The sequence below is a fragment of the Rhinolophus ferrumequinum genome, chromosome 13, assembly GCF_004115265.2.
Source record: "Rhinolophus ferrumequinum isolate MPI-CBG mRhiFer1 chromosome 13, mRhiFer1_v1.p, whole genome shotgun sequence".
Lineage (NCBI taxonomy): Eukaryota > Metazoa > Chordata > Mammalia > Chiroptera > Rhinolophidae > Rhinolophus > Rhinolophus ferrumequinum.
In genome coordinates this window covers 26,803,760-26,818,698 of record NC_046296.1, presented here as the reverse complement: position 1 = coordinate 26,818,698, position 14,939 = coordinate 26,803,760, and the positions used below count along the sequence as shown (strand labels likewise).

At 38.8% G+C, this 14,939-nt stretch overlaps 1 protein-coding gene across 12 annotated transcripts in view; it reads left to right on the top strand.

The window, feature by feature from the left end:
- EHBP1 (EH domain binding protein 1) overlaps positions 1-14,939 on the top strand; it is a 422,624-nt gene that overhangs the window by 116,001 nt on the left and 291,684 nt on the right. For 4 of the 12 annotated variants that reach the window (XM_033124988.1, XM_033124984.1, XM_033124983.1 and 1 more), the window contains exons 1-2: positions 9,883-9,964; positions 11,128-11,531. In XM_033124988.1, coding sequence (XP_032980879.1) covers positions 11,428-11,531 — 104 coding nt within the window. In that variant the 5' untranslated portion in view covers positions 9,883-9,964; positions 11,128-11,427. The other 8 variants (XM_033124989.1, XM_033124987.1, XM_033124977.1 and 5 more) reach the window with 6 other exon arrangements.

The window sequence follows — 14,939 nt, the reverse complement described above, 5'->3', positions numbered from 1 at the left end:
TCCCCAAAATTGTATCTGCTTGGCTTGACTTGGAGATATGTATACAGGTGATTGTCGAACAACATGAAGGTTAGGGGCACCCCCCCACACAATCTGTGTATTACTTTTGACTCCCCAAAAAGTTAACTACTAATAGCCTACTGTTTTTTCTTTGCCATTATTTCTTTTTCTATTAAATTTATTGGGGTAACAGTGGTTAATAACATTATGTACATTTCAGGTGTGCAACTTTATAATACAACATCTATATACTCCATGTATGCTCACTACCTGAATCTAGCCTCCTTCCATCGCCATATATTTAACCCCCTTTACCCTCTTCTTCCTCCCTCCACCCTTTTCCCCTCTGGTAACCACAATTCTGTTGTCTGTATCTATGAGTTTGTTTGTTGCTTTTTGTTTTATATCCCACATATGAGTGAAATCATATGGTTCTTGTCCTTTTCCATCTGACTTCACTTAGCATGATACTTTCAAGATCCATCCATGTTGTCGCAAATGGCAACATTTCATCTTTTTTATGTCTGAGTAGTATTTCATTGTATATATGTACCACATATACACAATAAACATACAACCACATGAAGAGGTTTATATAATCATGTCAAAAGACACTTAGATTGTTTCCAGGTCTTGGTTATTGTGAATAATGCTGCAAGGAACCTAGGGGTACATATCTTTACATATAAATGTTTTCAAATTTTTTTGGTAGATAACCAGAAGAGGGATTGACTAATAGCCTATGGATGACTGGAAGCCTAACCGATAACATAAAGAGTCAATTAATACATATTTCGTATGTTATATGTACTATATACTGTATTCTTACAATAAAGTAAACTAGAAAAGAGAAAATGTTATTAAGAAAATCATAAGGAAGAGAAGATGTATTTATAGTACTGTACGTATTTATTAAAAAAATTCCACGTGTAAGTGGACCCACACAGTTCAAATCCATGTTTTTCAACGGTCAACCATATATACAGAGGGTGCCAAAAAAAAAATGTATACACATTTTAAGAAAGGAAAAAGCTATTAAAATTGTAATAATATATACCGATAGCAAAAGATGAATACAAGTCATGTTTGACTTCTGCGATTACAAGAGGTGCTCAAAGTGGTTACCAGCAGCATCCTGATACTTCTGATTATGGCAAACTACTGCTTGATCAATGTTGATCAAAGTGCCCACTTGTATACCTTTTTTTGGCACCCCTAGTGCTTTTCCCCCCTCTATCCAAAGAAGTGTAAGTTCCTAAGATGACACAATTAGTAAGTGATGGACCTGTAACAGTAACTCTGTTCTCTCAATTTAGCCTTATCCTATGCTCTTTGTGTTTCACCATAACTGGCTATCTTTTCAGACTACAGGACAATAATGGATTTTTATATCTCTTAATTTTGTCTTAGTCTGTTACTTGAATATTTTATAGTCTATTACATTTGTTATAGTTTACACTTTTATTATGTGTACATTTTTTTCTCTGAAATAAGTTTAAGTTCCTTGAGGTCTTCAGCTGTGACCTATACATTTTTAAATGTATAATTTTTGTATGGTTTTATAATATATAGTTGTTTTTTAAGTTAACACTTTCTTGCACATAGTCAGCACTCGGTAAATATCTGCTTATTTGAGCCACCTGACTTGACATTGAAGCAGAGAACATTTGTATATAGAATATGCAAATAAGCAGGGAGTCAAACATGAGCCTGAAATTGGAGGATGATAGAGAAAATACCCAGCAGGACCATGGAATTCATGGTCCTAAGTCTGAGTAAAGCAGATCAAGCACATAAAAATGCCAATGAAAACTCATCCTTCTTTTTATGATACAAAATGTAGAAAACATTGCGAGGAATAGATTGTTCTGTGAAAGAAGAGTCTTCATTCACTTCCCCAAACTGAAGTGTGTCATGGGCAAAATAGATCCAGAATCAAAACACATTAGATTTGCTAAAAATGGATTTATTCTGAGGACAGTTTTCATTTTTATCAATTAGATATGATTTATAAATAGCAACTATAGATGGAAAGCTTTTAGCTAGTGAGAGAACATTTTAAAGAGTATGTAATGACTTATACAATATCTTCAATCTAAGACTACAATTATGCAATTTAAGTCACTTTGTTGCAAAAATATATATAAACATTAGCGGAGAATTTGAAAAAATGGTATTACTCATAATTTTTATACACTAACATGAAATTATTTATGTATTCTCTTTGAGTCTTTATTCTCCTACATATGTACTTTAAATTTTTTTTTAAATCATAGAATGCATACAAGATAAAAGCCAACTTTTAATTATTTACCTCTAAGAATATGTAGGAAGAGAGGTTAAATATTTCTGAGTAAAGGGCAGTGAAAGTAAGCCGTTATTATTTTATATTTTGAAAATTATTTTAAGGAGTCAAAAGGGAAATCAAATAGAATGGGTGTGTATTTCGTAAAATCCTATCACATTCTTGTAACCATTTTATTCTTAAAAATTGCATGTGAGCTCCAAGGAATACATTGATTGATTGTTTTGGTTAACATTTAACAAATTGCAGATCATCTCTCTCAGACAATGAAATTTTAGTTTTGGCATGTGATAATTTTGCATTTTTGTAGTTACAAAAACATTGTTTTATATTCATAATTTTTTAAAAAATGGATCAATTTCTCTAATGTGGTTCAATGAACATAAAAATAATAAAATAGTAATATAAATACAATTCAAATAAAGAAATAAACATAAATTGTAAACAGGGCTTCAGTGCAAATTATAAATCTGTATGAGCTGTGACAAGTCTATAAGCGACTTTGCACAAACAGCCACAAATTAGAAGTACAGCAATAAATATCTGAAAATTGAATTTCATTGAGTGTGCTATCTATTAATATTAGTCCCAGTTCTCTGTCTTTTATAATACTTTTCTCAGTTAGCCTTTGTGTCATTGTTAAACAAAGCAGTCACCTCTCATCAGTTGCGATTTTCTAAAGCAAACACTAAATGGTTTGTAATTGATGAGGTTTGTGAGCTCTGTAAAGGCAGGGATTTTGTCTCTTTTGATGTGCTGTATTCCCAATTCTTAGCACAATGCTTTGAGCCTAGTAGATTCACTTAGTAGTATGCATTCGATCATTGTTAATAAATGAATGGGTTTTTCACTCAAAATATCACCAAGGAAAACCAAAATCATAAAACTATCATTCAACATTGTACTCATTGTAGCAAAAGTAGGTACAAGTTACATTGTTGCCTTAAAGCTTGCAAAATCAGCTGAAAAGTAATAAGATTTTAGTAAGACGAAGCAGAATGAACTATTGGCAAATTATTTTATCAAATAACGTTTCTGGGCATTGCAAATATTCATAACATTCAGTGTTGAAGAGCAATTAATATCATGCATGCAGTGCAGCGGTTTCACTTTCTAGCACGACATGTATGAAGGAATACTTAACAAGTTACTGTCTATCACTCATAATGGCAGGATTTTGGTAATTATTATTTTGTAAACTGTGACATAAGCTGGAGAAGAGGCATGCACAAAGTAGCTTTGTGATTAGCTAGGGAGTGTATTATTACAAGAATGAAAGAAGTTGAACAGTCAACAGTTTAAGCCTCCTTTTGTTTGCTTCAGTTGTTCAAGGAAATAGTGAATTTTTAAAATGTAATCAAGTTTCGACCTCTAAATACACATCTTTTTATCATGTGTTGTGTAAAGAAAGATGCACAAGTACAATACTCCTTTTCTACACAGAAGTATGCTGGTTATCGGGGTGCTTGGATAAGTTTTTGAACTATGGCACAAAAACTTAACTCTTGCTCAACAGTTGATTTTCTTTCCTTGGAGAAAGATATTTATGATTCATTATTGGGAATATTTAAAAATAGCATCCGAAAGTTGTGACAAAATATGAAGAAATATCCAGCGGCTCTCATTAAGTCCACTTTACTTCTCAGGCTATGTTCTCTTCTCTGTAAGCCCAGTCACTAATTGAGTGACTTGTAAAAAGAGAGGCTCTGCAATGATATTGCTGCTCACTTTGATTTTCATGGGATTGCCCTTGCCTTGGAATTGTTCTCCACCTCTCCCTGCCCAGCAGATTGCCCAAACTGTGCATGCATTAGTCCTGCCCTCTGAGAGTTGTGTTTATTTGCTAACTCTACTCATCTGGGACAGGCTTCTGCCCAGGGCTGCCTTCCCCTGGCCCATGCCCATGCCCTGGTAAGTGGGGTTCTGCCTGATTTCAGCTTGCTGCTGTTTTTTTGCACTGTTTGAGCTGGAAATGCTTTTGTTTGACACTAAATTGAGGCAGGGGGGTGTATTAAATGCCCTCCAAGACTGTGAATTCCTACTGATTTTTCTTTGTCTTTCCTGTCTAGCTGTATTATTTCAGAATATGTTAATTATATTATCTTGTTCATACTAAATATAGTCATCCAGGAATTATTCAGAAGAAAACACTGGCTGGATGCTGTATCTGGATACCTGGAATTTATTCCAATTATTGAAAACACAGAGAAGAAGAAGCAGACGTCAGTCTACTCTTTATAATTCATCAAAGGCTCTTAACATTTTATGGGAAATGACCAATAAACCTTGGTCAAGAGTCCCTTTTGATTTTATAGGAGATAAATTAATTGAATTTAGCAAAGACTTTCTCAGAAAGGGCTCCTAATTCCAACTCAAACCTTTGTTGCCAAAATCACAGTAATGGTCTACTTACTTGCAATGCGTAAATTATCTCCAATAACTGCATTTACCTTGGCATACACAGCATTTGTGTACTGTGACTTTACCATCATGAAATTATCTTGAGTAATTTGAAAAGTCACATTGAAAAGATGGTACAGAAGAGCAAAACTACTCTAGAGTCAGAGCTGATAATTAGCTGGTGCACAATTAGAATAGCTGGGCCAATGGTTTATGGCTGTCATCCAGTCTGTATCCTCCCTCAGTAGCAGCCAGCTCCACAGATTGCTGCTGGGGCCATCTTGGTCTATCAGCAAGCCCCCTTTAGGTCTAATGGCTTCCATTGCTCTACACCCTTTTGGGTATTTGGGAATCATTGGGTTGGGCTTCCAGAACCTCCATGGTACCAGGTTAGGTTTCACTGTCATTATGGTAGCTACCAGCCATATACATTTAAATTAATTAAAATCAAATTATATTAAAACTCCAGTTCCTCAGTTACACTAGCCACATTTTAAGTGCTCAATAGCCCCAAGTGGCTGAAGGCTACAGCCAGGTATAGAATATAGCTTTCATCACAAAAATTCTGTTGAACTGTGCTGCTCTAAAGGCTTGGCTGGAAGACATACTCGACCCAGCTTTTTCTTCTCTTAAAGGTCTTGAAACATCCCCAGGGCTCTGACAAGGGAAAAGGAATGTAAGTTATCTCTCTCTCAGCTCTCAGATCTGATAGATAGGTCTTGCCATTTCAGTTGCACCTCTCCAAGGCCTGTGCCAGAATAGAGTGAGAACAGGGCAATAAGTCCTGCCATAGGGATCTACCAGCATCTAGCCTCTCATTACTTTACTTCCAACTTTTTCTTCCTTCTACTCTAGGAAATCCATTTTTCCTCTCCGTGAAAGGAAATTTTACTATTGTCTATGCCAGTACTGTCCCATAGGAATATAATGCAAGTGACATATATAATTTAAATTTTTTCCATTAGCCACATTAAAAAAAGTAAAGGAACAGGTGAAATTAATTTTATGTTTTTCATTTAATCCAATATATCCAAAATATTATTTCAACAGCTAGTCAATATAAAAATTATTAATTGTTAATAAATTATTACTACAAATATATTCCATTCTTTTTTAATATACTACCTCTTTGACATTGGTGTATATTTTACACTTGCAGCACATCTCATTTTGAATTAGCCACCTTTCAGGTATTCGGTCCTCTCATGTGGCCAGGGGTTATTGTATTGAACAGTATAGGTCTCCAACTGGATCCATTTCATTACTCCCTAAAGGACTAGGATTTTGAAACTCAAAAGCCAAGGAAAAATTATGTTTCTCGGCATTCTGTTATACTCCTTTCCTGAAACAATGAGCAAAGACCAGCCTAACTGAGGGTGAGTGTGATGCTGAGGGGTGGTGTAACAGGCGAAAGGCCATAGGATAAAAATAGATACCTGGAAAGGAGAACTGACTCTGGGTGGTGAACACACAATGTAATTTATAGATGATGTGATACAGAATTGTACACCTGAAATCTATGTAATTTTACTAACAATTGTCACCCCAATAAATTAAAAAAAAAATAGATACCTGGAAAAACTACTGTAAAAACCAGTGGTTAACATTTAAAAGAATTAGCATGCCGCAGTGAATTTTTTAAGTACATAAAAATTGCTGTAGAATAAAAATTGTTTGCTATGGGTTTAAAAGAAATAATTTCACTAGCAGTTAAAAATTGCAGTAATATTGTTGTATATAGTATAACTGCTATGATAACTGGAAAATACAATGCAAAAACCTGCAGTGTTATTATTGGGAGTAAATCTTATTACAATGACTAAGGCACAGATAAATTCTATTAGTAGTTAAATCCTGCAATAATACCTCTGACAATTTTTACTGCAAAAACTATAAAATCCAAAGATAAGAATTTTATCACCAGGAACGATAATAATTCAAGGCTATGGTTGCATTTCATAGACTAGAATCTCCATTTTGGGGGTTTCTGAAACAGTCCCTAGGAAAGCTGCTTCACTGAAAATAATTTCTATCATTTCAAAATTGTCATGATAGAGAAGATTTAAAGTTTTTGGATGGCATTTTCCACTTATTTCTTCATATGCTATCTTCACTATAAGCTTGATATTTGAAGGCAAAATTGAAATTATTTTAAATGTTGAAGCTTCCGTTAAGTAAAACATCTATAAAATTTTGTGGTCAACACCTGGGTCAAATGTGTGACAGGACAATTAAAATAACTTGCACCCACAGGTGTATTATATGCAGATTAAGCCTGGGATGGAAAGATGATAAATGAAGACCTGAGTAAAGGGGCAGAACCACAGTGGGAAATTCAGCCTTGGAAGAGGGAGGATCAGCAGAATGTACATGCTGATAGGTAGGAGGAATGGGGGACCTTCTAGCATGGCAACAAATCTCTCAGCTATTATATGGCACAAAAAGTGGTCATGAGGATTGAGGGTAAGTGAATTCTTAGTAATTATTATAAAATCCTGAGTCCACAGAAATTATTGGTGTTCCGTTCTTGGTAATTAACTGAGTTAATGTAAATGCACTGTTTCTTTTGAGATCCGTTAGTCCCTGAGCTAGTGATGTTTGGTAACAACTAAATATTGTTTGAAGGTCTGTTTGTTTTTTTTCTTGATTGTTGACGTTTGTCACCAAGCACAATAGTATACATTACCAATTACCATTTATTGACTGTTTACTATGTTCCAGGTACTTTACATTTATATCTTCCATCTTCTCAACATCCTAGAAAGATAGGCATGATTACTCATTTGACAGAATAAGAGGCCAGTCTCAGGGAGGTTAAGTAATTCATGTTACTTTCTTGCATGAATATAGAACATCTATTTCTGAAAACTCTCTGAGAACGGGACTCTATCTTTTATATTAGTAGTATTTAACATGATCAATACTCAGTGATATTCAATAATTATCAGCGCGTGGACAAAAAGACCTTAAAATAGTCTATATTGAAGTTTTTTCAATAAATTTAGTTAGCAGACAGGTTGTTTAAAAAGAAAGTGTTATGAAGGAAAAGGTAGCTGCACTGTGGGACCTTTAGGAGCCAGTCTGTGAACTTGAGCTCAGCAGTAAAACAATGTCAAGGTCTGCTCTTAATTCCTTGGTCTCTTCTTAGCTACCTTTGCAGCAAGAATGAAAAAGAAGAGTTTATATCCAAGAAAAATACTTCCTCTAAAAAGAAGAGCTGTCTTTGAGAAACACTTTGTTGGTCTCTCAAAATTTTCTACAACTTGAGAAAGATTCCCTGGAGGTCAGGCACACTGCTTTTCTTTTTATTAAAGAAAGATACTTGTTTAAAGCTAATTATTTTTAAGATAATATATTTATAATAAAGTCTCTCCTCGACCTTTTTTTTTTGAAGACACACTGTTAAAAAAAACCAGTATGATGACAAGAGAAGGTTTGAGAACTTCGGAAGAACAATAATAAATAGGATGCAAAACCCTCCTGATTATCATGGGGGTTTTTACTGTGGGTTGTTCCTAAGGGCAACTTAGATTAAAATAGTTTGACCATTTCTATAAATTAGCCATTAAAAAAAATACCCATTCACTTAAAGTCTGTTAATGATGCAGGATATATCACTGTATGAGATCATAATGGCTGAAGGTTGTAGGGTTGTAGTGAGGTAGTAAACCACTCAGGAAAGATACCCAAGAATTCTTAGATGTGCACAGAATAAGAATCAATGTAATTATTACAGCTATCTTACTATTTTAAAATTAAGACTATATAGCCAAATAAGTGATATCTATGTCCTCTTCTGTAGTTTTCTGTAAACTTTATTGAAATGGAAATAGAATTAAATACTGGATTCAAGCCTTCTATCTGTCTCCCCATCTCTCTTGATTCGTCAGTGTCTGTCTTTCTCCCTTCTTTTCCCACTGTCTACAGATGTGCTCAATTCTCACCCATCTCAGCCCTTCTGCTGCCTCTCTCAAAGAATCTTTCCCTAGACCCTAACACCTTTCAAGCCACTTTGTCCATGTACCCTGCTTTACATCATTAGTTAAGATTAAGCATGATCCTTGTTTCCAGGACCCATCCTGCTTTATTTTTATATGTTAGCTTCCTTCTTTTTTTCCAGATTATTTGCCAATTGCTTATAGGGTGCTCTTCTGTGACCGTTCCTCCTGTCTCCCACTTTATTGTGCTTATTCCTTAAATTTTGGGATTCTCCCCAAATGTCATTCTTTGCTCTCTTTCTCTACACCAGAGGTCTGTGAAACACCTAAAATTGAAAGCAAATTTGTGATAGGACACGTTTTCCTCCTTGGGAAAGTGTCTATAGCTTTCATCAGATTCTCAAAAGGGTCCTTGGATCTTTTAACAAGGTTAAGAACCCCTGCCCTCACACTTTCCTTAGGTTATTTTATCCTCTCTTTTGCCTATTAACCATCCTTTTTATATGCCAGCCACTCCCAAATCCACGTACAGTTCCTACCAGGGGAAAAAGACTGACAGCGAAGAGAAGAAACCAAGATTCAAAGAAATGTTGAAGAATCAGGACAAGAAGAAATTGCACCGTAAACATTTTGTGTCTAGCTTGTGTCACTGAATCCTGTTGAGGACCAGTTGACTGAATGTTAGGCAGGGACCGGCAGGGTCATTACTTCAGTTATCAGGGGAAAAACCCCAGGAGAAATCGGGTGAAAACAAGGCAGTGTGCACAAACACCCTAGTTGCTTAGTGGCAGGGGAGAGGGCGCACTCAGCTCCCAGGCTGGGGATAGGAGAGAACAGGAGGGAAAACCACAGCAGCCACAGTGCCCACAGCTGCAGCGAATGAAGCCCCGGGTTCTGCTAATACAGACTCAAGCCAGAAACCCCTCCCGGCACCCGGCGCGCGGTTGACAGACATTCACCTTCAGCAACCATCTTCCAGTTCACCATAAACACTCCTTACTCCTCCCGCCTATCGCTTCCCTCTCCAACCCAATCAGAGGAATGGGCGGGATTGTCCTTAGTGGGTTCCAATTTTTTTTTTTTTTTTTTTTTAAAGAAGGGTAGACTGCGGTGCGCCGCGTTCCGGGGGAAAAACACCTTCAGAGCTAGGGAGTGGAGCCCCTGTGATGGGCACCCAGGTTGGCCAATGAGACGCCCCCGCCGCTCAAAGGCTCGGCAGCCGAGGTAGGCGGGGCATGTGCGGCGCCTGGCCAATGGTGGAGGGGCGGACGGAGGTTGAGCGGCCGTGTGTAGGGTTAGTGTGAGAGGTGCGGCGGGGGAGGTAATGATGATGGTGGCGGAGGAGGAAGGCGGGGGAGGGGGTGCTGGGCGCTGAGCCGCTGCTCCGACTGGGTTTTGTAGGGTGGGGGACAGTCGCGGGGCGACTCCGTCCGGGAGGGGGCGGGCGTGAGGCGCGCCGTCCGCCTGAGGGGCTGCAGACCCCGGCTCCCGCGAGCGCCGCGGCTGGCTCGGCTGTTCCATGTGGCTCCGGCGGGGATGGAGGACTCGTTGGCGGCGGCGGCGGCTGCTGCTGCTGCGGCGGCGACGGAGGAGCAGCGCTGAGGAGGGAACGGGGCCAGACTGAACCCGACAGCGGGATTAGAGGTGTGAGGAGGGGGCGAGAGTGGAAATGCTGCGGGCCCGGGGCTCGGGGACCAGGCTGGGGTCTTCTGGCATCGCCTGGTGACAGGGACCGCGGGCGAGCCACCGCCTGCCTCCACTGGGGGGCAGGGGTCTGGGCTCTGTGCGTGCGGAGAGGAGGCTCCGGCGAACTGTTCCCTGAGGATGGGGGGAGGGAGGCACCGCACCCCGCACGGTGCACTTGCCCTGCTGGTCATTGCTTCACGCCCAGGCAGGAGTTTCCATTTCTCTCCGGTTGGCAGTGAAGATGAAGGGGAGCCCAAGTGGCCTGGAGCCGGGACGTTGTCCTCTCTCTGCCTTGAGCTTTCCCTCCACTCCTCTTTCCCCATCCTTTTCCCCCTCCGACTCAACAACAGCATTCCTCTCCTCTCCTTAATTTGTTGCAAGCACATATTCTAGGACTCGAGGCTATCAATTATCGGCTGAAAAACAAAGTTTATTTAAAAATACTCCACTCCTCCCTCTTACTGTACGTGGACATTAAACAGCATCCCTAGACTTTCCCGCTCTGCTTGCCCTTCTGTGATGCTGGGAGGGGGAAGTAGGGCCCCGACTTGCCTCTCTGGGTTGTTGTTGATGCTGATTACCTGATGTGTTGCTCCACGTCTTCGGTGTGAATTGTCATTTTTTCCTTGGTGTCTTGCATCCTTGATGTTACTGGCTTTTGAGGTTGGTGTTTTGTTTCATTGTTTGAAAAACATGCGGAGAACTGGGGGTTGTCTGTTGCAGTGTTATCTAACATGGGTGGTTAGTCACTTGTCATGCTTCTCTCCTCATATTTTCTCTCTTTGTTTTGCTTTTCAGTCCTCCAGAATACACATCATATAGCTCCTGAAGTGGAATGGTGATGTCTCCATGAGGGAACCGCCTCTCACTCATCCTGTCATGTATATCATACTGGTTTTGACTGGGCCATTCATCTAAGATGGGATTTACCCTGTGAAACAGGGAGAAGACTTATGGACCCCAAACATCATTTCAAGCTGTAGTTGAGTTTTTAAAAGTACAGACATACATGCAAAGCTTTTTTGCTTTGGACTCTCTGCTTTGTTAAAGCTGCTGTGTTCCTAACCCAGAACTGCTCCAGTGTATTGACTGATTATCATGGCTTCAGTTTGGAAGAGACTGCAGCGTGTAGGAAAACATGCGTCCAAGTTCCAGTTTGTGGCCTCCTACCAGGAGCTGATGGTTGAGTGTACAAAGAAATGGTAAGACGTGCGTGGGGTTTGCATTGCTGGGCCCTAAACTCTCTGTGGCCTAAACTCTGCTTCTTCTGACAGCAGATTTACCTTTCTGTAGTGCACAAGTGTGTAGAAGCTGGGCGGGGTGCAGATTATACTAACAAGTAATTGGGTGTGCACCGTTGCTGTTGGTACCTTCCCTGTGGGTTTTAATTACTGCACTTCAGTGTGGCTCAGAAGACGAACTGTGAGAGCACACTGAGTACAGTAGATTTGGTCTTGAGGTCATTAGTGTTAGAGCAACTTTGATTTTTATAATTTTAAACAAAGACTGGCTATTGAAATATTATAAGCGTATATGCATGTATATGTTTCAACCTAGAAATCTGTATTCTTGTTGGGTGGTAATCTATTTTATCTTGTTCTTGGTTTTTTATTTTTCTTTGCTTAAGAAAAAGAATTTCTCATTATTTGAATAATGGAGTGCCAGTCCACACAACCTTAGAAATTTTTTTTGTTATATGCTTTGTCAGGCAACTGTGTTTTATTTTAATTGTCTAATGGGATACATTTCTTGGCCAGACTTAGGAAGCAATCACTAGTGCCTGGTCTATGATTGCTTCTTCCCACTTGAGCAAAGTAAATTTAGGGCTTTCTTTTCACTGCCCTGAATGATAAGCAAGAAGAATTCTTCTTTAGTGAGAGAAAAAAGTTAACCTTGAGTAAATGGTCCTTTGGGTTTTGATTTGTTGCAGTGATTAAGCGGTATTACTACAAAAATAAGTCCACTTCATTGTCCACAAGGACTATAGTCTCATGCCTGTATTAACCTCTCTGTTTGACATCCTTTTTATTAGATGGAAAAAATAGCTTGCTCTATTCTAGAACTCTTAAAGCATATTTGAATATTTATTTGGAAACCAGTTTCTGAGTGCTTTTCTCTTGAACTTGTTAAAAATGTTAATTTATTTGCAACTCAAGAAATCCATGTACTGATTACTTTATACCGGGCACTGTGGCTTTAGAATTGAATGTGACATAATCCCCACCCTCAAGGAGCTCACAGTTTAGAGTAGTGGCAGTCATGTAGATAAATTTACTGTGATAGATGCAATAATATAAATATATGTGATGTAGGGATTTTAATCTGTCTCTGTCACTTAACAGTTGGGTATCCTTGAGGACAGGTTATTGAATTCTCTATAGTTTAGTTTCCATATCCACAATGGTAATAATGGTACCACTTCTTAGGAAGGGTTATTGTGAAGGTTAAATGATTTAATACATGTAAAATGCTTGGAACAGTATCAGGAACGTAGTAAATGCCCAGTAAATGCCATTATTACTTACAAAGTTGGCAGAGGAAGACATATTTAACTCTTAGGGGTAGGGGGTAAGGTCTTGGGATGGCTTCCTGGGAGATCAGCTGGGTTTTGAAAGATTCCTAGTAGTTGGCCAGGAAGCCAAAGGGGAAGAAATGAAGGATATTCTCGACTGAAGCAACAGCCTATGCAAAAGAATGGAGGCATTAAGTAGCATGGGGTGTGCAGGAAATTTAAGCAGTGTAATTTGACAATGATGGGGCTTAAAATGCAGGAGGCAAGTATAATGGGATATGATGTTTGAGAGGCAGGCAGGATTCAAATCATGCAAAGTTATGTGCTGTTATACGTGCTGTGGACTTTATTGTGTGGGTGATGGGTACATAGTGAAATATTTTGAGTGGGAGACAGGTTTGCATTTTGGAAAATCACTTGGATGACAGCATGGAGTAAGGATCATAGTGGAAAGGGGGATTGGAGGCAGCGATGTCAGGGTAGCTGTTGTAATAGGTAAGGTGAGAGAAATGGCAGATGCAATGGAGAGAAGAGACGGAACACTTAGAACACAGATGGATAGGACTTGGTTATTTCACAGAGATCTGAAAAGGAAGGGGAGGAGGGAGAGGGAAAGGTCTAAGATGATACCCAAGTTTCTGGCTTGGAGGACTGGGTGTGCAACTAGCCAAGCTAGGGAATACATGAGGAAGATGCTGATTACAGGTTATTTCTTGGTAGTGTACTGGGAGCATCAACTTTAGGATGGTTAAATTCAAATTTCTTTTCTTAAGGGAAACAGAACATATCAAGTGCTCACAAAATCAGTTTCTTCCTCACAATTTGCAGCATCCCTGAATTTTTTCCCTTGAGAAGTATGTGCGTTATTGTTAAGGTAGCTCAAGATGAAAGCAAGAATGAAAATTTAACTTGATTACAGTTAGTTGAATAGATGGTTTGATTATTTTTAGGGATGACCATTATGGTATACCTATTAAATTAGATCTTTATCATAGGATCTGGCCTTAGCGCTAGAAATATTCGAATATTCAGAATATAGTTCTAAATATTTTGCTTATTTTTTTTTTTTTGGCTCTCATTAAACAATTTAGTTTAAAGCTAACAAGATGACAGACCCAAAGAATAACATTTGTTGGATGTACTGGAATTTTATTTATAAGTGGATCCTTAAATAGAGCTTTAAGATCTTTTCAGTATGTAAACATTTGTTGTAATGATTTTTAGTTAGTACTCCTTTTGCCTTACTTTGTGTAGGGTCCTGTGATAGATATAGATTGGACCCAATTTCTACACTTTTATCCTAGTTTTCCTTCCTTCCCCTCCCTTTCTCCCTCCCTCCCTCTCATTGTCCGTCCATATTTTCAGCCTTACCAAGTGTCCATTCATGACTCCAGGATAAAGTATATTCGACATACACTGACTTTGGCATGCATCTGAAACTCAAGGGATTCAGAAAAGGCACAGTAGGAGGGTGATGAAGGAGGGTAACAGGAATCAGGATATATTTTCCAAGGGAGAGTGTTATTTTTGTGATTATGGAGAGGAGAAACTTTTTCCATATTCTCTTGCCATGGCCATAGTTTATGAGGCTGGACATGACACGTGATAGGGTGAAGTTAAGGGTTTAAAGAGGCCACCTTTTTAGATCTAGGCCATGAGCAAACTCACAGTACTTTGCCCTTGATCAAAGGATGGATTCTATAGATTAGAGGGTTTGGGATTTCTGCTTTCTCTTTATTGCTGTTTATAGTATTTTGCCTTTGCCCTGGCTGATGCAGCATGACTTTCCTTAGGTCAATAGGGTCCACTGCCTGATTCTTTCATGGTGTAGAGATTCTAGAACTTTGGTTAGGAATGGAAACCAGAATGACTTATTCATCTGAGAGAAGGACCCTATCCTGCGAGGTCCTGTTCCTCATCACTCCTTGATTGCCAGGTAGAGGCTCTAGCAAATTTGGAGATGACAAGTGTTTATATCCCCTACTCTTATTGTTGTCCCCAATGAATTAATAATTAATAATTTAGTTATTAATCTCTTAACTGATGTAGTTGTTGGCAAGTGGTTAGACTGGCTACTGGAGATGAATTTGAGAGAAAG